The sequence below is a fragment of the Condylura cristata genome, unplaced genomic scaffold, assembly GCF_000260355.1.
Source record: "Condylura cristata isolate star-nosed mole 26May11 unplaced genomic scaffold, ConCri1.0 scaffold00021, whole genome shotgun sequence".
In the NCBI taxonomy this organism is placed as follows: Eukaryota; Metazoa; Chordata; class Mammalia; order Eulipotyphla; family Talpidae; genus Condylura; species Condylura cristata.
Window position 1 is genome coordinate 21,957,933 of NW_004567122.1, and position 21,006 is coordinate 21,978,938.

General features: G+C 34.2%; 1 protein-coding gene across 1 annotated transcript in view; it reads left to right on the forward strand.

The window, feature by feature from the left end:
* The window catches only part of ADAMTS19 (ADAM metallopeptidase with thrombospondin type 1 motif, 19), a 197,011-nt gene that overhangs the window by 101,412 nt on the left and 74,593 nt on the right, over positions 1-21,006 (forward strand). Inside the window, exons 10-13 of the mRNA XM_004686504.1 lie at positions 2,011-2,161; positions 12,643-12,744; positions 17,733-17,863; positions 19,014-19,186. Coding sequence (XP_004686561.1) covers positions 2,011-2,161; positions 12,643-12,744; positions 17,733-17,863; positions 19,014-19,186 — 557 coding nt within the window. The remainder of the gene's footprint in view (positions 1-2,010; positions 2,162-12,642; positions 12,745-17,732; positions 17,864-19,013; positions 19,187-21,006) is intronic.

Consider the following 21,006-nt stretch of genomic DNA (forward strand, 5'->3'; position numbering starts at 1 on the left):
ACTGTTTTGCAATGTTAGTGCTTCCATTGACTCATGTTGTGAATTGGGACATAGCCTTTAACCCATCTGCTTCTTAGTTTCCACAGTTTCTAAATGAATTAATGGGCAAGCAGATTTGTAAAATGGAAAAATTAGGATGAAAAGATGTGTGATGATATTTAGTCACATCTTCAAGATTTTCTAGTGACAGTTCTCTCATTGTTCATTGCATCTGTTATTACAAAGAACCTCTTTAACCAAATTTCTACCTTTCCATTGTGATATTTCTATACTCTATAAACATTTTTGTCAATGATAAGTATCACTGATGATTGTCCTACATTTGCTTTTGGACTTTTAATAGCAGTGACACTTAGCTTCAGTGAATTGGGGGGAGAAATGAAAAATATTGTAGTTTTATTTTCACCTTAAAGTCCTAGTTCCATTCTTTTCTCTCTCTCTCTCTCTCTCTCTTTTTTTAAAGATTATTTTTATTTATGCGTACAGAACTGGGGTATAGGCCAGTGGTGCAGGGGCGTTGAGAGGATTCACCAGAGTCAGAGTGGGGAGCAGAACAGGCAGATCGATGAAGTACACTGCTGAGGGGAACAGTGGGCAAGGCAGGAGAGGTCTGCTGTGCCACGTAGGTCACCTGTGGTGCTGAGGATCAAACTCCGAAGAGGCAGCGGCCAGCTTTGCAGTGCTGTGCTTTAACCTGCTGCACTACCCGAGAGAGCCCCCATCCTTTTCTCTCTAACCATATAAGTAGCAGCTGAGAGAATAGGCAATATGCAAAGTGGTTTTAAAGAAAGTGAAAATGTGAGAGTATGAGGAGTTGTTTAATCTATCCAGTAATTTACATAAGAAATGTAAGAACACTTCCTAACTAGCTAAATTCACTTCACAAGTAGATTTTATAAATGTTTCCATGCAGTTTCAATTGACCAAGCTATATTTTCTATTACATAAATATTAGAATTTACTGATAGATACATATATAATGTTTATTATGTTACTATTGCTATGCTACTATTAATATGTACAGTGTGTTTTTGTGAATATTCTTTGCCCTGATATCTAATATACATAATTGAGCACAGGATTTTACTGGGACTGTTAATCCTTCAATAGGTTCTAAAGAGTCCTATTAACATACATAATTTTGTGTGGCTACCTTCACGTAAATCAGAACTCTGTTAAAAATTTTTTTTCCCTTCATAAGAGAAAAAAATATATAGAAAACTTAGTAATAGCATATAGATCATCTGTCTACATGGGAAAAATCCAGCAGGAATGAGTAACTTTAAAACTCTGATAAACTTAATGCCATTTCATAAATGAGAATTGTATTAAGTGGTCGAGTATAAAAACATACTTTAATGCTCACTGAAGAATCTCTTTTATATTTTCATTAAAGTCCTAGTGGCTCAATGGGTTAAAGCGTAGCACTTTGAAGCAATTGCAGCTACTGCAGCATGAGTTCAATTCCTGGCCAGGGAGGTGGCCCACATGTGTGGCAGACTTCTCTTGATCCGCCCACTGCTCCCCTCAGCAGTGTACTTCGTTGATCTGCCTATTCTACTCCCCACTCTCCTTGGTGAATCCTCTCACCTCCCTGCTCCTCTGGCCTATATCCAGTTCTGTATGCATAAATAAATAAATCTTAAAAAAAATTCCTGAATATAGTTGTTTTCCTATCTTCATAAATTATTTTCAGGCACATTGCTCTCTGGGTCTGAATTAGTTCTTCTTATAAATGTGTGCAATAAAAATCCACCTCAGTGTTATGTGCTAAATTAATCCATATGGAAAGGCCCCAATAAACCAAAACTTTCTGTTAACTTGAACATATTTATTATGACTGGGAGTATCTTAACTTATTCTTACAAATGCATAATTTCTATGAGCATTCAATAGAAGCATTAACAAATAAATGTAAGAGCATATTTTAAAGCTCTTTATTGTTATGCTAGTTAACTATCACAACTTTTTATTTCAAATTCAAATTTTTATCTTTCTGCATATTGCCAGGTCCAAGGCCAGTAACTGCTTGCTTCAGACAAATCCCCAGAGTGTCAATTCTGTGATGGTTCCCTCCAAGTTGCCAGGGATGACATACACTGCTGATGAACAATGTCAGATTCTGTTTGGGCCACTGGCTTCCTTTTGTCAAGAAATGCAGGTAAGGATTGTGTCCGGTTGGGACTTTTTGAAGTGTATGTTCACATCCATTTGTTTAGAAGTACTGACTAGATAATGGGAGATTGACTGTATTTTAGAGTTTGTGACTGAAAAGCACCCCCAATCTTGGAAAGAAGGTTTTTTTTTCTTTTCTGTATTTTTCCCCTGACACTTTTGAAAGTGACAAAAAATAAGGTGTGGGTATCTAATCAAATTCAGAAGGAATGAACCAAGAATTTCTACTTCAAAAATGGCATTTAAGTCAGAGAAGTATTTGCACTATTGTACTTGATTGTTTTTATTTTAAATCTTTCCCTTTCTTGCATGGTAAAGTCAGTAAAAGTGCAATAAAATTGATACATGACTTGGAATGGTGGAGAAACAGCTGTATCTTTTAACCCTGATAAAATTTCAAACCTGTTTTCTATGAGAGTACAAAAACTTCTAAATAAGCTAGATGAAAGGTATAAATATACAATAATAGGCAAATTAGCAGAGTCTATGTATTTACATTTACATGGTCCTAATTACTCAGAAAGGCTAGTTGTATCAATCTAGAAAATCTGAAATCTGAAGTCTTGAGCACAATTACCTTAATTGTTGGAAACATTTTATTTATTTACCCTTCATTTTTTTCTTTGATCTCTTCCTCCTGCTCAACCCTATTTGCACATCTCTTCCATGTCTCCCAACATACACACACACACACTGTATTTCAGGAGTAAATTGATAATCATGTTTGGAGTGTATTAATTCCTGTCTTTGACTCCATCTAAGCTTCTTTGATGCCTCCAAAGTGTTCCACTTTGTTGAAGATAACAATATCTTGAAAATTGAAATATAATTAAAATTTGTTATCAAGATATGTGGTATATGGCAATATAGCATAATGTATGCTCTTTCTGTTTTGTAGTTATTGTCAAAGGAATTATTCACTCATTTATTATTTTCTTATCAGTTTCCTTTTTAGTGCGTACTCTGCATGGGAACAGAATGTATTTCTGCAGCATCTAGCCCAGTGACTTAAATGTGATAAAGACTCAGCCTAAAGGTTAAAATAAGTTAACGTATGAAGAGTTGGAGCTGCATTGGAATGTGGTATAGGAAAGGCTGAGGACAGTGGAAATGAGGGAACTGGTATAGGTGTGTGGTTGTGACCTTATGTTCAAGGGCACAGTGCTCTCATGAGGCGGAGTCACGGGTCCTTGCAACTTTGCCTCTGGTGCCACAGTTCTGAAGCAGGCAACTTGGTCCATATAATCTGTCCCTGACACCACTCCTCTCTGATCTCATTAAGTTGTGTTCTCTTTTCTTATCTCTAGGCCTTTAGACAATCAAACATTGGGTTATGATCTTCTTCCTAAAAATCATGGTAAAATGAATGCCTTGAGGTACACAGACTTGGTTTTTCAAAGTGGAAATAATTAGCTATTCCAAAAGTTGAAGAAAAAGGGAGTAAAATGAAGTGTGAGAATGTGCAGTTGGTTATGTTTTTCCAGCAGGGTTTTGCATTCTGTTATTTGAAACTATCTGCGAACCCCTGAATATGTAAGTGTTAGCAGGTATAACTCTAAAATATAAAGGGAAATGATGATAAATGGAGAAAATCAAAGTTATGCTTGTTAATCCTCTCAGATATAACACCTTCAAGTAAATAGACAAGAATCCCCACATCCACCAATCTGTCATCTAGGTTTATTCAAAAGTTCTACAACATCAGATGATGTATCAGTACTTTTTATCACTTTACCTATGGCACCTAAAAGGTGCTTGTAGATGTTTGTTGAATGAATTAGTGAATCAGCTGGGTAATTGAAGGAGTTATGCTTCTAAATTTTCACTTACATAAATGCTTCTCAGATGTGTAATTTGTTGGGATAGCATGAAACTAACATTCTAATATGTGAAATCAATGATGTCATAAAGTCCAAGCTATAAGGGCTGATAGTTTGTTTCACAGCTTGTGCATAATTTAATCAGGTTCTTTATGATCATCCAGTTATCAATATCATTACCAGTTATCAGTATTACGATGCACGGAATGAAGAGGTTTAGCAACTTTTCAACGTGTATTTCTGACAGAAACTTGAGAACTATATGCTTCTGAATCTGACAGTAGAAGTTGGTTTGTAGTTTTTGAATTAGATATTGCTCTTCTGTACTTGTAAACAGACACCCATAGGCTCTAGATACTGCAGTGCTACTACATGCTGATCTACTACATTAATGATACAAATTACCCATAGGATAGCAACTTACATCTTCAGCCTATTTCAAGTCATTAGCTTTAGAGATGCTTGTGAAACATATTACCTCTGGCAATAATGCCTTACTCTTCTGCATTAATTTGCACATGGATACTTTTTTGGGTGGCTTGTTCTTTAGTACTAGGCAGTTGGTGTCTTCAGGCCATTTGGTGTGTGGTGACTAAGCCAGTTCCAACTGTATTGACTCATTATAATAGCTGTATGAAATTATTTAGCATGGCTAAGAATAGAGATAAAAGTTTGCCTAGAAATAGTGACGTATGGCTGCATAAGGGTTTTATGAGTAAGAAGGAAGTTTGCTAAAAAAAACTTAAGGTTCTGCCTTTGGTTTTGAACTGGACATTGTGCAAATTGCATACATTTTACATTGTGTAGAAAACTTCCTAGTAGTGTAATTGAATTTTATAGTAACTAAAAATGTTATGAAAGTTTCCAGGTTTACATTTCTCATTTATTGATTTGATACTTCAAAATATAGAAGATTCTCAAATCTCTCTTTTGATCCAAACAACTAGCTGGCATTAAAGTACTGTTGATTTATGAAAAATTCTGGAAGACTGAGTCTCTGTAATTTGGCATTGTGAAATTATATAGGTAACAGGAATTTGGACTTAGAAAGGCTTAAAATGAAATAGGCTTCATGGTTAGTAGGGGCTTAGACAACTAAAACAGAGTTACTGATCAATCTTGATGTTAAGATAGGTAAATTGTTGGTTTTTAGAGTCCTTCTGTTATAGGGCAGGGTGAGGGCCCTCAAGCCACATGCTCTAAATAGCGTCTGCCATCTACTGAATCAAGTCAAAACATACCCTAGTGAGTAAGACCAGGTTAAATGCCATTGTTAACCTCCCCATGGGTCTTTTATCCACATCTTTTAAGCATTTCCTTCCATGTTCCCCAGTAAGGCCTTCTCAGCTCCACCTAAGTGTCCGGTAGGGAACCTGGAAACTCCCCTTTGCCTGGGGACTGCCCTTTCGTACATCCTTTCCACAAGATCAAAGTTATGGTGGGTTAAAACTACACAGTCTATTTTGCCATCTAAGAGAGTTGAATCCGATTCCTAGTAGTTGGGGAGTGCATAAGTCTGGTGACAGCTTATTTGTAAACTCTAGCTCTTTAATTTCTTAGCACTCATTTTTCTTATGACTTCAAATTGGTATAGCCTTTTAATTTCTAAGTTACCTGTTTTTGTAAATTACCCATTTACATGTTTGCCTGTATTGCTATTTCTGCTGTGATTTACTGGAGTCCTTTCTATATTCTAGATGAGAATGCCTTATTATAAACAATGAGACATTTACAAGTTAACTTTTTATGCAGACTTCCTTGTCTTTTAACTTGAAAGTGGTCAAATCCATCAGAATTTTCTGTTACACTTGTGCTGTTTTATTTCTATCCCGTATATTCTTACCAACCCTAGAATGAAATTCCTATATTATGCATTTCTTTTCTTTCAGCTTTAATATTTTCCTAACCAGAAACTTTTGAGTTTTAATTCATTATAAAAGGAGTACTTTTTAAATAAAAGTTTATTGTTATCACTGGTTTACAGTACTATATTATTTCATGACTTGTATCGGTATGTGTTTAGCTTCACCTACCCAACACCAAAATTCTAGTGCCATCATAGAAAAGATAACTTTTGTTAGTCATCTCTACTTTCATACTACAGCAATAATATAAACTAGAGTACATGATGGCAGTTATCTAAAATTTAATGATAAATTTTGGTATTTGTTGTCTATGTATTTGAAAAAATATGTATGTTTTTTGTAATTCTTGGCCCTAGACCATAGTTAAAATATGCAAATATTTTCCAAAACATTCCTTTGCTTGTTTTCATTTAATTGAACCTATCACTGGACATTTGTGTGTTAAAATACCTAACTGTATTGTTTATTTCTATAATTATATTAACTTGTAAACATATTTTAAGTCCTATTAATAGGTACATACACATTTATGGTTGTTCATCTGTTTGATCTGTATTTCCTTTTTTTATGACAAACTATAAAATCTATTTTTTTTGGCTTTAGACTTACACTGGCTAATATTTTCCATACTTTTATCTTTTTGTACTTTATATCCTTCAGAATATAAATATGGATATGGATATTGATAGGTTAATCTGCTAGAGAAAACCAGTTACTTCAGTTTATATCTGTATAAACCAGTGTAATTGTGCTCTGGTAGGTTCATCAGATAGTTTAATGTTTATATTTAGTGTTTTTGTGATTTGTATTCTATCACTCAATTTTTTTTGTTTTTGTATCAAGTTTATGCTTTTTTTTTCTTCTTTCCTACTTTACATTGAAGTAACCAGATTTTCCTTTTCATTCATTCAAATTTGTACCTTCTTTGTATGTTTTTTTTTTTTTTGTACATACAGAACTGGGGCACAGGCCAGAGGCTCAGGGGCGGTGAGAGGCTTCACCAGAGACAGAGTGAGGAGCAGAACAGGCAGATTGACGAAGTACACTGCTGAGGGGAGCAGCGGGCGGGTCAGGAGAGGTCTGCCGCGCCATGTGGTCACCTCCGGGGCAGGCGGGAATCGAACTCATGCGGAAGTGGCTTTAGCTTCTCAGTGCTGTGCTTTAACCCGCTGCGCCACCAGGGAGGGACCCTTTGTATGTTTTTTCATACTGAATAACTATTAATCAGCTCTTTTTAAAATAACATACAGGCATGGGGTGTAGGGGGTGAGAGGATTCATCGGAGACAGTGGAGAGCAGAACAGGCAGACTGACTGAAGTACACAGCTGAGGGGCACAGCAGCACTTTAACCTGTTGCACCACCAGGGTGGGCCCTTAGTTGTTTTTTTTTTTTTTTTTTAATTGTTGTTGAATAGTAAGTCCACTGCTGTATGAACTGTTCTGGGCTTTTTTTGTTTGTTTTTGTTTTGCCAACTCACTTATTAATAGACATCTAGGATGTTAACTGTTAAGAGTAACAGTTTGTGAATAACTATTTGTGTAAACATACATTTTCATTCTATAGTATTAGTGCATGAACACATTAATTTCTTGCCAATGACTAGCTTGGGCATAGATTGCTTATTTTTGTAGATAAAGTTTTTGTAGATAAAGTTTTAGTGGAACACTGTCACCTATTCGTTTACCTTTGCTTTGGCTGCCTCGAAGCTGCAGCATCAGTGTAGAATGTCTGCAGTAGCTGCCACATGGTCCACATCTTAAATATTATTTGGCATTTTACAGAAAAAAAAAATTGCTGATCCCTCTTGTTGATGCTGTGCATTCTATTATATTCCTCTAAAGAATGTTACTCTTGTTAAAGAAATCTTGTTGAATTCATACTACGAACTCTATGTTACCTATTGTTGACAGCAGTTCATATCTTACATTAGTGTCCCTCAGGTGTGTCTGGATCGGGTACCAACTGAAGATCCAGCTTTGCTGACTTTCTTATCTGGGGATTGTCCCTGCAGCTCACTGTCTGTCTGAGTCTAACAGATGGCATGTCTCTCAGTACTGCTTAAGCTGCCCCTATTCTGCCACCGCCATGGGCCACTCTGAAGTCAGAGGTGGTAAATTTAATTTGTGCAGTACCTTTAGCTCTGACCCAAAATTTACCTACCTTCATTTACACTCCACAATCACCAGAAAGTTATTATTATAGTCTGTCCATGGTAATTGTTATCTAAATGAATGTGGCAGGTTGTTTGGGAACTTACGCCATAATTCCAGAAGGGACGTCTTCCTTTTATCTGTCATACTAGAAAGTGCTGTGCTAGTTGTCTTTCAGATACTTTAAATAGTTCCTTCCTAATTTGTTATTCTTTCCTTGGGTGTTTCATTAACTAGATAGTGGCAGTTCTCTCGTCTCTACATGTGTTACTCCTTGACTGTTTTAGCACTTTTTATTGTTTGTTTTTTTGTTTTCAATTTTATTTTTTATATTTTCTACACCATAAACATTTTTTTTACATCATTCTTCATTGTTTTAGCACTTCTTGATGTGTTCTACAAAGGAGTCCTTTGCTGTTTGTTGCTTCATTTGTTGGCTATGCATAAATTAGTTTCCTTTACATATTTTTTACACAACATCTGCTGCCAGTAATATTGAAGTTTGTGGCATGGGGATGGTGGAAAAAAAAGACATAAAACTCTATAACTGGCAATTATCAAGTCTTTTCTATTTTCTATTTGAGATTAGTGAGCTAACTGTCTAGCTAGTTTGATTCTTCCCATCAAAGAATTTATCATAATGGTGAAGACTCAAATACCGCTTTTTAGTCATTTGTTTGGATTTAACCCTATTTTTGTCAGTCTCTCTGCTCACCATTTGTTTTTTAGACCTTTTCTTTGAAATCATATTCCTTCTTGAAGTACATCACTGAGCAGGCCCTTTTGCATGTCTGTTGATTGTCAACACTCAGTTTTTGTTTCCTTGAAAGAGTTTTTATTTTAACCTTCAGTCTTAAATGAACTTTTAACTGAGTTCAGGCATCCAGATTGACAGTTAAATTTTCCCTCTTAATACTTCAGGTACATCATATATTCACTTCCTTATGTTTGTGCCAATAGGCTATCTTTGCCAATTTTCTAATCTTAAAAGAAAACTTTCAGCTTTTGTTTTCTTAGTGTCTACCATTGATTTTTGTAGATGTCCATTAATTGTGAAGATTTCTCATTCTAAGGCAACTGTGCTAAGATTTTTTTTTTTTACATTGAATGTGTTGTATACATAGATATAAAAGTCAGATATTTTGGTTATTGATATGCTTGATTGTATTAGTCAAGTCTCTAATACTACAATAACTTTGTATTTCAAGGAAAAACTCAACCTGGTCATGGTACAGTGCATTTTTGATGCATTGCTGGCTTGTTTGGGTATCATAAAGTGTGTTGAATTGTGTTCCTTTTTTCCTGTTCTCTAGAGAGTTTTTGTAAACCGAGAGTCCAAGTTTCTTGAAAGATTGTTAGTTTTTGGACCAGATATATTCTTTGTGGAAAGGTGTTTAACAGTCAGTTTTAACTTTCCTATAGAATTGTTACAGAATGTTCAGCATTGCTTTTTCTTCTTTAGTCCACTTTAAGGGTAAATTTAGTTTTTTTTTTCTAATTTTTGTTTCATATAAATTATCAAGTTCATTGGTATAAACTTATCTCTATTTGCTATTTAGACTTCACCTGTTGTTACACCCTCATTTTCTTATTCCTAACAGTCCTAATTGTTATTGCTAACTTTTTTTCTTGCCTATTTTTCGATTTTATTAGTGTTTACAGAAAGACTATTTGAGTCTTTGTTGTTTAAGTTTTAAATCCCTTTACCCCCATCCCACTCCTTTTTCTAGTCTTTAAGGTGGTCTGTGATAGCAAAGAATGTTTTTAAAAAATACTACCCCATACTAAATTACATATGTAGTCATGTGTTGAATATGGAATTGTAGTTTTGAAGAATTTTTTTTGAAGAATAAAGTGTTAAATGTTCAAGATTTAATTATAACTTCAACATTATTACTTCAATATATATGTACCTAAGATGATTTTAAACAGATAATTTAAAAAATCTTAATGGCACTATTTGCTATAAAGGCATGAGTACAGTTTATCTTTGCAATAAGCTTCATATTATTTATACATGGACAGTTAAGCTTCCATTTAAAATATAGTATTTTTATATGAACATTTAAAAATATACTTGAGACAAAATCGAAAGTTTTATAAGCTTTTAATGGTCTTTTCTTATTATAAAAGTACAAAAAAAGAATATTGCGTTATTTTTATTAGTTTGATGAGAGTGCCAAGTTATGTATTTCTATCCTGGATTCCTTTGTAAAGCAGTTTTAAGTTGTAAGTTTCTTAACTGACATCTTAAGTATCTCAACAATTAAGTTAAAAAACCTATTTGACTTTGACTTGTGTAACATATGGAGAGTGTTTATTTCCAACAAAATACCCAACTCTGCCCTTTATTATTTCAAGAATGGACTTGATGTCACATAGCTCTATTATCACACATCTGACACATTCCACTTCTCTAGGTGAAAAGAGTCCTTGCTGTTTCTTCCATGTGTTCTTACTTTAATTTTGACAGTTTGGTTTGAAATCCTGAGTCTGAGTTATTTTCAAGAGTGATCCTAATTTACTTACTTTAAGATCCCTAACTAGACCTGCAGAACATAAAGAAAGAGCAAAGAGATCTTCTCTCTGAGATGCATTCTACATGAGTGTGCTTATCTTGAAAAGCTGCCAAGTTTGCTTTTTAGCTCTCTGTGCTTCATGTGGGAATCAATTAGAATACCTGCTGTTTTGAATAGCAGATAATGGTAAAAGGTCAGAATTTGGACCACCAACAGTTTTCAACAAGCAACTATTATTCTAAAACTACAGTGGAGAAGAGTTGCTTTTCATTTCAGTATGCACTGGGTAACTGATGAACTTGACTAAAATAACACATGTTATAACACAACTTAGCTTTATTCAGTGTAAGTAAAACAAAGTTTTTCTTTGGTGCCAATTCAGCATTTGACCTCATGAGTTTGACCTCATGATAAGCATACATTCTTAACAGAAGGTCTTGGGGGGGAGGGGGAAACCTTAGGAACAAAAATTCTCAAGTTAGACATACACTAACTTAAATACAAATTTATCTACAAAAGCATATGATGAACTTCTGGGCTCATTTTTAAGAGTCTAAAATATTGCAGAGAAAAATTTTGATTGGGCATTCTTTAAAATAAGTTTCTGGATGAATTTTTGGTACGTGATAGGTGAAAATAAAAGCATGTAAGTTAAGCTGGAAAAAAAAATCCTATATATTAAAATATATATTTATGTAAAGCATTTTGAAGCAGAAAAAAAGTCATCACAGCAGATAAAAGAATGTAAATAAGATATATCTTTCCATAGACTTCTAAATTTTCAAGAGTTTACAAACATTCCACAAGTCAAAATTTTCAAATAAAGAATAAGGAAATCTTGTTTCAGAAGTTGTCAGTATTGGAGTTCCAGCAGATCTGTGTGGAATGTTTAACATACCCCCAAAGTATTTAATATATTTAGGTTATGAGTTAGCTTTAATATAGTGATTTTTTGCTTTTGATTTGAATATCATCACCAGAATAACCACCTAAAATAACAATTTTATCAACCTGTCAGTTAACTACTAGGTGGTTTCACTTTGCCCACAAATAAGCAATTCCTAGTCCTGTCACTTATGATCTGGTTCTTCTATCTTTAAAAGCTTATTCACTTTCTGTTAGAAACCTCCACCCATTACACTGGACCTCTACCCCTACATGACTGTCACGCTTGTTTTGTCTCTGTCACCCGTTCTCTTCCACTGTCTTGTCCTGTTATCTATACTGGCAGTAGAACAATCGTCTTCACTATAGATTACTCTAACCACCGTTAAGTGTCCTCATGGAGTTCATGTTCCTATACTATTTGTTAATAATATGATTGAATGTAAAATGCTTCAGTTGTCTTCGAGAAATAGGAAATCCTTGAGAATGTGCCAGTTGTCAACAGAATTATGGTTGTCAGAATGGGATCTGGGGAGGCGGGAAAGTAAATTGGTGGTGAATGGTGACTGGATATTTGGTGGTGGACATAATATGATGTATTTAGTTGGCTGAGTTGAGAAAATGTACTCCTGAAACCTGTGTTTTAAACTAAGTAAACTCAACAGCAACAAAAAAACCTGACAGACGTCTTTTCTCTGTGTCACTGAGTTAGCTACAATATAGCTTTGGCTTAGATTTCTGACAGTCTCACCTCTTGTGCTGCAGAGTTCTCTTCAATTGTTGATATATCTTTGCTGCTTAACCCTAGTATTATTTTTTATTTCCTTCAAATTTTTTTCCTCAAAGAAAAGTTCATTGTATTCTGGATTTTTGAAATCCATACCATAAAATTCATTTACATAAGCCTTCTAGCTTGGCTCTTACAATGGTATGCATCATTTTTTAGCTCAAAATTTTCTCTTGTAGTTAGCCTTTCATGACCATATGTGTTTCATTTAAGGAATTTCTTAAAGGTTCAGTTTTATTAAACAAATTTTCTACGATATGTATCAATCTCCAGCCACTTTAAGTTATTCATACACTATTTCAATTGCAAGTTGAATATTAAAAGTACCTAACACATTTTATTCAAATAATTTCATCTCTATTAAAATAATTATTTAAAAAATTATTGACTTAAGAAGTGTGGTACTTCCTCTTACTGGCAATTGTGCCCTTGTTTTCAGCATGTTATTTGTACTGGATTATGGTGCAAGGTAGAAGGTGAGAAAGAATGCAGAACCAAACTAGATCCACCAATGGATGGAACTGATTGTGACTCTGGTAAGGTAAGTCATTTGCATTGCCTAAAATTAGTGAGAGTATTAAATGAAAATTAAGAAACTTGCATTTTTTCCTGTCAGTATAACTCACAGAATATTTTCTTCTGCTGCTAAGGTATGTACCCATCTTAACAATAATGGAATACAAAGTATTCCATTATAATTTTTAGCATTTCATCAGTTTTTAATTTTAGCTGTTACATATTTCAAATCAGTGCTTATTTTGTTAATCTCTGTGGTTATTTTTATTGTTTATTATTATTACCAAATTTATGGATTATTTGAACAAAGATTTTTGTTGCTATTAAATTAAACAAGTAAAATAAGCACAAATAACACAAATAATAAAAAAGCTAATGAGTCTTCTCTAGTGCTTCAGGAGAACAACTGAGTATCTTTACTTTTTCCCTTCTAATTTCAAATATTACAAATAAAAGATTTCAGTTGACAGTTTGGAGATTAATGTATAGGAATTTATTCTTGTAAATAACCAGATCACAGTAAGTGCTGTTGATAATTAATTTTTTGAAGAACATCAAATATATCAAATAGGTGCATCTCAAATAGAAATACTTGTGGTTAATGTAGTGAAAAGATAACAGTTCAATAGTTTACAAAATTTTCTAATTTTTATTATGTGGACAGAAAGTAGAACTGTTGTCCATTCAATCATCATTTATAAGATTAGATATCTTGTCTCTGAAGAACATACACTTTAATTACATTTGAAAAAAAAACACCAACCTGAAGAATCTAAGGATTAATTAGATGAATTATTTAGTGGAAAAATTAAATTATATAGAGCTCTAGTTTAAAAGCAAATCAGTTGAAAAAATAGATATAAAAACAAAAATTCAGCCATTCCATTTCTAGAATTTTCTCTGAAGGACATATGAATATACATGTGGATAGAAGTGTGGGCATCCGTGTCCACAGGCAACATTCACACATGTGCACACAACCATGCATGTGCAAATTCTTGTGCTGGGAAACACTATGCAGAGGTGAGAAAGGAAAAATTAAAATATTCATCAGGAGCAGAATCACTACACTGTAGCTGTTTAGCTGTTTCTATAATAAGGTAGATCTGTTTGTAGTAACAACACATGGTCTCAGGCACATGGATTCTTTAAACCCCCAGTTGAGATTTAAGAACAACAATTAGTTTATAGACAGATGTGATTACACTCATATACAGATCATATGTTTTAAAACCCTTTTCTAAGGGCTTAAAAATATAAGCCCCAAACTTTAATTAGTAGTTAACTCTTGGGGGGAAGGAGGTCATGATTGATGGTTGGGAATAAGGGTGTGCAAGGTGAAAATGAATGTAACTTTTCAGGATATTTCTGGACTTTTGGAAATAGAGTCGTTTATTACTTTTAGGGTTTCTTTAATTAAAAAATGGAAAAAATGTACAATTATTAAGTTCAAAATATTTTTTTAAAGACTGGAAATGTCTTCTCATTAGACAAAATTCAATGAGAAAAAATTGCTTGAAAGGGAACTTCTGTGAAATATCATCAGTTATTACAGACTTTGCTAAATATTTTTCCATATGCTACATGGAAAGTTAGAATTTGGATTTTTTTTATTTTCAATAAAAAAAAACGTGTATATTGGATAAGTTTCATAATATTATGCTGAGTAAATTATTGTTTGAATCATAAAGTTCTGTACCAGTATTATTTTCATCATCCCTAAAACCTGAAAACAGCAATGAAAGATAACCAAATATTCCGTTATATTTCTTCAAACATCAACAACCCATTCACCTAATGTAATTTTTAATAATATAGAAATTTCTTCATTCTTGTGAACTGATGTCCTCAATTTGTTCTATTATTTTTTATCATCTTTATGGGAGCACTTAGCATTCTTGAGGTCTCTAAAATAAATTTATTCTTTCAGTAATCCAAACTGTAATTTCTTATCAAAAGTAAAATGTTTTAGTTCCTGATAATATTCTTTAGTGGTTCTGTAATGCTTTCAGTATTGAAATAGCTAATGAACTTGTCAGTCCCACAGGCCATGCGGGCTTCTTCAGATAGCCATCTGTTTAGGCTGTTGTAGCAGCCAAATGCTGTCGCGCTAAAATATCTGAACACATGCAACCTTGCTTTAAGCACCTCTGGTGCAATAACATTGCAAACCACGAAATAAGACTAGAAATGTTGCTGTTGTATTCTAGTGATGTCAGTCTAATTGCTTAAACTAGCTCATCTAGGGATATATCATAAAGTCTGAGAAGGTGCCTATAGAATTTTACAATTAGATATAATTGTGAAAGATGCATTTATCATTTGGAGACAGAATTCTTCAAAGTAAAAGCACATGGCGCGGCAGACCTCTCCTGTCTCACTTGCTGCTCCTCTCAGCAGTGTACTTCATTGATCTGCCTGTTTTGCTCCCCTCTCTGTCTCTGGTGATCCTCTCACAGCCCCTGTACCTCTGGCTCATACCCCAGTTCTGTATGATTAATAAATAAATCTTTTTTTTTTAAAAAGTAGTCTGCTTTCTTTCTTCTCTTTATAATACGAGTATCTATGTTTACATTTTACATAGGATAAAGAGCTCATAAGTAATTTGGTAAAAACCAAGAAATGCCCTTTTTATTTAAAATACTTACTAGATATTAGGGGATAGGAAAGGAAAGTTAAATACCAAGTTCTAGAGATTGACTTCTTTAAGAATTCTGTATGTTGATTACTTCATTATTTTTCTAAATTTAGATTATTGATGTTGCCATTATGATACTTCATTAAAAAAATGAAGACTGATAGCTTTAAAATGAAGATGTGCATATATACAGAGTTTATTGCCTTCTCATCCAAAATTGGACATAACAGGGTTTGATTAGAAAATAATCATTTTCCTTCACATTTTCATGGAGTGCTTGTGATTGGGCACGTTCAAGAACTTCCTAGACATATCCTCATGGAACTATGAGAGAATAAAAAGTAGAGTTACTTTTCTAGGTCATGTTTTGTTTTATAAATATTCCATTATTATACTCCCTTAGCATTTTCATCAATCAAACTGGACTCATATAATGACAAATTAAAGTTTTTAATTCATTTGCAGTTGTTTATGACTAAATCATAGCATCATTTGACACTTTTTTCAGTGTTGAAGCACAGCACTGCATTCAAAGCACAAAAGCATGTTCTCCATAGCTTCGCCCAGAGACCTGGTTTATCTGCAAGTGATCGGCCTGAAATATTACACTATGCTTTCTTTAAATTTCATTGATATGTGTGGGCAAATTGGCTTACGGGACTGTTTCCATTTCTCTTCATCTGCCAGATGTGGTCTGGTTTAAATGATGTGCAGGTTTAGATCCCAGTGTTTCCCAGAGTATTTTTAGTCTGCTATGAACTCTAGCCCAGCCTCTCAATGCCAGCTTGCTGCTAAATGGAACTATGATATGCACTCTGGGAAAAATAAACACCATTCATGGAGGCCAAAACAATTTGACCAGTTGAAATTTGACAGCTTTCACTTTGGATGTTTTTCCCCATGAATGGCATGACATTGTTAAATTCTTAAAACCAGAAAGTTGTTTAAAACTTTCACAGAGTCTGTGTTTTTCATGTTTCTGCAATTTGCAGGCTGAATCTTCTTGCAAAATTCCAGTTCATTTAACAGCAATCAGTATATCCATACGCTCTGGGTTGTAGAAAAGTTTTTGTTTTTGTGACTTAGATTTGAAACTTCTTGAATTAAAAATGGTTGAACTTATATTTTTAGAGAAAACCTTTGGGAATCAATTATTCTGTTGCATACAGAAGCATATTTTAGCTCAAATAAAGCTATGCAGTGTAGTTTTCTACTAATGTTGTTAGAATTAACCTTTATTGAAATCTTTAGTATAGGCCATGGGACTGTTTATTGCTTTATTCATCCCTTCCAGAATGTCTCTTAGGCCAATATGACTGTCATTATCATTTTTATTTTGAAATGGGAAAACTGAGACACAAAATGTTCTTGTGATTTTCTCAAGATACCTTAAAGATCATGTTACAATTAAGGACAGAAAATTATTTAGGGCTACACAAATCAGCTTTCTTAACTCTTGCCATTATGCAGACATTAATACAAAATTTCCCAATCTTCTAATTCATTTTCTTCAGTACTTTTTACCTTTAACATATTTACTTTGAACATCACATATATGATTTTCCAGGCGTAAGATGTCACCACAATCTGTCTTACCAAGATCTGGTAAACATTCCTTGGTAACAAAAGAAGCAGCCTCTTTTGCTGCTTCAGTTTAAAGATACTGAAAAAGTAATAGAACATCATTATATATGTTATGTTTATTGTTACAGTTCCCTTTAACAAATACCAAATATGCTATAGAATTAATGGATTAAAATGATAGAATTTCAGAGTCTTAATTATTCAAGTCTTTCAAATAAACAGCTTTCCAAGAAAAGCTTGTTATAATAATATTTGAATATAATAGAGACTCTAATAAAAAGAGGCATAAAGGAAAGTGTTAAATTATACCTTTTTAATTTTCAGGAAAGAGAATAACCTGAATCACTGAAGTTTCATATAAACATTGCAAAATTTGCTAAAATGCCTGCTACCCAGTAGTGGTAAAAGGAAATTTATTCCTTATATTTCATTGTTGTATGTGACTTGATGCTTTTTGTCTCTTTTGAATTAATGTTTCTTGGCAAGGGTTAGCTTTCCTTTTTCCCCCCTGACTATGCTGTTCCCACTTTACCTCTTCACCCTAGCTTCACCAGCAAGCCCTGGGTTCTCAGGGCTGTAGCACAAGTATCTGTGCACTGTCTGCATGGACTTTGGAAACTGGGAGCTCAGGACCATAATTTACTATGACTGTAGTAAATTTTTTTGTTTGGTTTTTAATTCCCTGTGTTTAGATACGTGATTTAATCACAATCCCAGTGATTTTTGTAGGCCAGTGAATGATTTTCCATTGTGCCCTAATTTGTTCACCTAAGACCTACCTTTTGGAATAGTGGTGTAAGGCTGGAGAATGTAGCAGCAGGACATCAGCCCCTGGACATGCGGCCGGAGAGTGGAGCGTGTGGAGTCCATGTAGCCGGACCTGCAGTTCTGGGATCAGCGGTCGCGAGCGCAGATGTTCTGGGTAAATACTCAGTTCCTGAGTTGGGGGAGAGCACTTTTCTCTTCAATTTTGATTTACAAATGCTTTACTGATAGGCCAGGCTGGGAGGCAAAAGGAGCCCCTCAAACTCCACTTTGGAACACTGCAAATTGCTGAAGTTACATGGTGAAAACAACAACAACAAAAAAGCTCCCTTTTCAGAAAACAGTAAGAACCAAGCTTTCTGGGAGTAATAATTAAGTGATATAAAGGATAGTAAATCAAATAAAGTGTGTTTAAATAAACATATGGGTTACACAAAACATGGCACCGTGTAAGACTAAGGAAATGATGGCATTACAGGGAGGTAAGAAATGAGAACAAAATTAACATTAATAAAACTGCAGCAGGTTAAAGTGCAGCAGCACTGCAAGCCAGCTGCAGCCTTTTTAGTGCAAGTTTGATCTCCAGCCCCTGGAGGTGACCCACATGGCGCGGCAGACTTTTCATGACCCGCCCGCTGCACTCCTCAGCAGTGTACTTCATTGCTCTGCCTGTTCTGCTCCCCACTCTGTCTCTGGTGAACCCAGCACCTCTGGCCGGTACCCCACTTCTGTAAATAAATAAATAAAATCTTTAAAGGAAAAAAAATAAGAATGATGAAAAATGGAAATATGCTAAATACATTTACAGTTGGGGAACATTGCAATGTGAGCGTGTTCAACCCATCATTCTAGAATGATGTTAGAAAATGTGTGAAAAAGTCATCTCAACACTCACACCTCAGCACTTGCTGGTTAAGTGGTCCTGTTCTTTCATAAGCAGTTTTGAGGAATTTGTAGAAAAATGCCAGAAGTATTGTCTCAATAATTTTAAGAATAAAACTTCATGTGCATTTCATTCTTTCTGAAATATTTTGCCTCATTTTCTGCCCTTTTCTCCCCCGTATCCACTTTCATGACAAATTAGCTTTTATTTCTCATTTATTATGAAGATTAAATTGATCAGAGCTATAAAAAAAAGTCTTTTAAAAAATAAGTGGATTTCCTTCTGTTACTAATAATGTATCTACATTTTCAAAAGTAGATTTAATATGTATGTTTTCCCTTACCAATATCATTTTTAAATGTTTAATGAATAGTTAACATGCAAAATAAATCATAAAATTGATCATTTGTGCTGTCTTTTCTAGGCGAGGTTCTGAAGCAAGGGATTGTAATGGTCCCAGAAAACAGTACAGAGTATGTGAGAATCCACCTTGTCCTGCAGGTTTGCCTGGATTCAGGGACTGGCAATGTCAGGCCTATAGTGTTAGAACTTCGTACCCAAAGCATGTACTTCAGTGGCAAGCTGTTATGGATGAAGGTATGACCAGACAGATCTCTACCTTCTGAATTAGTTGGACTTCTAGGTTTACAAAGTTTACCACAAGAATAATTAAAGTTATTTTACAGATTATGTTCTGTGTCTTGCAAAACTGTATTTTTTTTCCACCTTTACTGGTACGTAAAAATCATGGGCAATCACTAAAAATGTTGGAAAGAGCTATAATGAGATCGGTAGCTGCCAGAGAAGAAGGGTGAGCAAAATGGGTGAGGTGGGCCAATAGGTACAAACCTCTAGCTGTTAAGTGAGTAAATAAATAAGTCATGGGGTTCTAATATACAAAATGGTGATTGTAGCTAATAATACTGTGTTGTACATATTCGAGAGTCACTGAGGTAGTAGATGTCAAAAGTTCTCAGCACAAGTAAATTAATTGTAATTGTCCATAGTTATGAATGTTAATTAAATATAGCATTATGTTCTGTACACATTATATACATATGTTAGGTCAAGTGCATCTGAAACTAGAATAAAGTTATATGTCATTTATACCTTACTTAAAACAAAGATGTTATCAAATCAACTAAGCAGTTATTAAATCAACTAAAATTTAAAAGGTAGCAATAACAAGTGCTGACAAGGATGAGGAGAAATTGGGTAGCTCATGCATTCCTCATAGGAATGTAAAATTGCATGGCTGCTCTGAAAAAAGGTTGGCAGTTTCTTGAGCAACTAAATATGCCCTCATCATACAGTTGAGAAAATATAGTCCTGGATTTAAAATAAAAATCCTATATACAAGTGTTCATAGATGTTTTATTATCAGAGTCAAAAGGTAAAAATCTGTTTGGTTTCAATTTAATGTCATTCTTCAAATGATAAACCATAGAGATGGAAAACAGACAGATTACTGGTTGCCAGGACTTAGGGATTGTGGTGGGGAGAAGGATGGACAAACTTCATGTTGATGGAATAGTTCTGTATCTTCACTGTGATGGAAGGTTATAAAATCCACATGTGATACAATTGTGTAAAATTATGTACACAGAACATGTATTAATTACAATTCCACAAGCTTGCTGTTACCTAATAGTTACCATTTGGGAAAACTGGGTGAAAAGTACATGTCACCACTCTGTATTACTTTTGCAGTTTTCTCCAAGTCTTAATTATTTCAGGATAATAATCTTGAGGAAAGTACTTCTTACCCTTAACAGGGCCCACTGTCAATGGGTTTTAGGTTTGTTGCAATTGACAAAATGGACTTAATTTTTAACTATATCACCCCTGTCTTTTCTTTATTTCTTTTCTTAGTCAATTTGGATTTCACTTTCTATCATTGCAATAACACTCCCAGTTATAGCCTAAATTCTACTACTTCTTAATTTTAGTGTAGTCATCAGACAAAACCCTTCTCTCACTGAAATCATTGGAATACACAGCACTAATGGAAGTCACTAAACAGCAGGTCAGGGTGTTCTATATAATTTGAAGAGGGTTACATTGTCATCATCTTGCTATAAAACAGAAAAGCCTAGTTATCTCAACAGATATTCCATCTTCTCTAAAATATACAGAGTTTTAACCTTTTCACCAGCTAATAGTCCTGGGTACTATTAGCTCTGTCTTCCCTTCTCAACTATCCTATTACTGCTACTTTCTCTTAGATATTTAACCCCTTTTTCCATTGGATCATTGACTTTCAATTTTAACCATTTTTAGATTCTCCCTAAAAAATACAAGCTTTTTTTTTTTTTTTAAGCTATAGCATCTTTCAGCTAATGCACTTAGACTTAGTCCTTCATAGACATCCTTTTCAAAAGAATCATCTAAATTCCAGCCTTCTGTTTCCTTCCTTT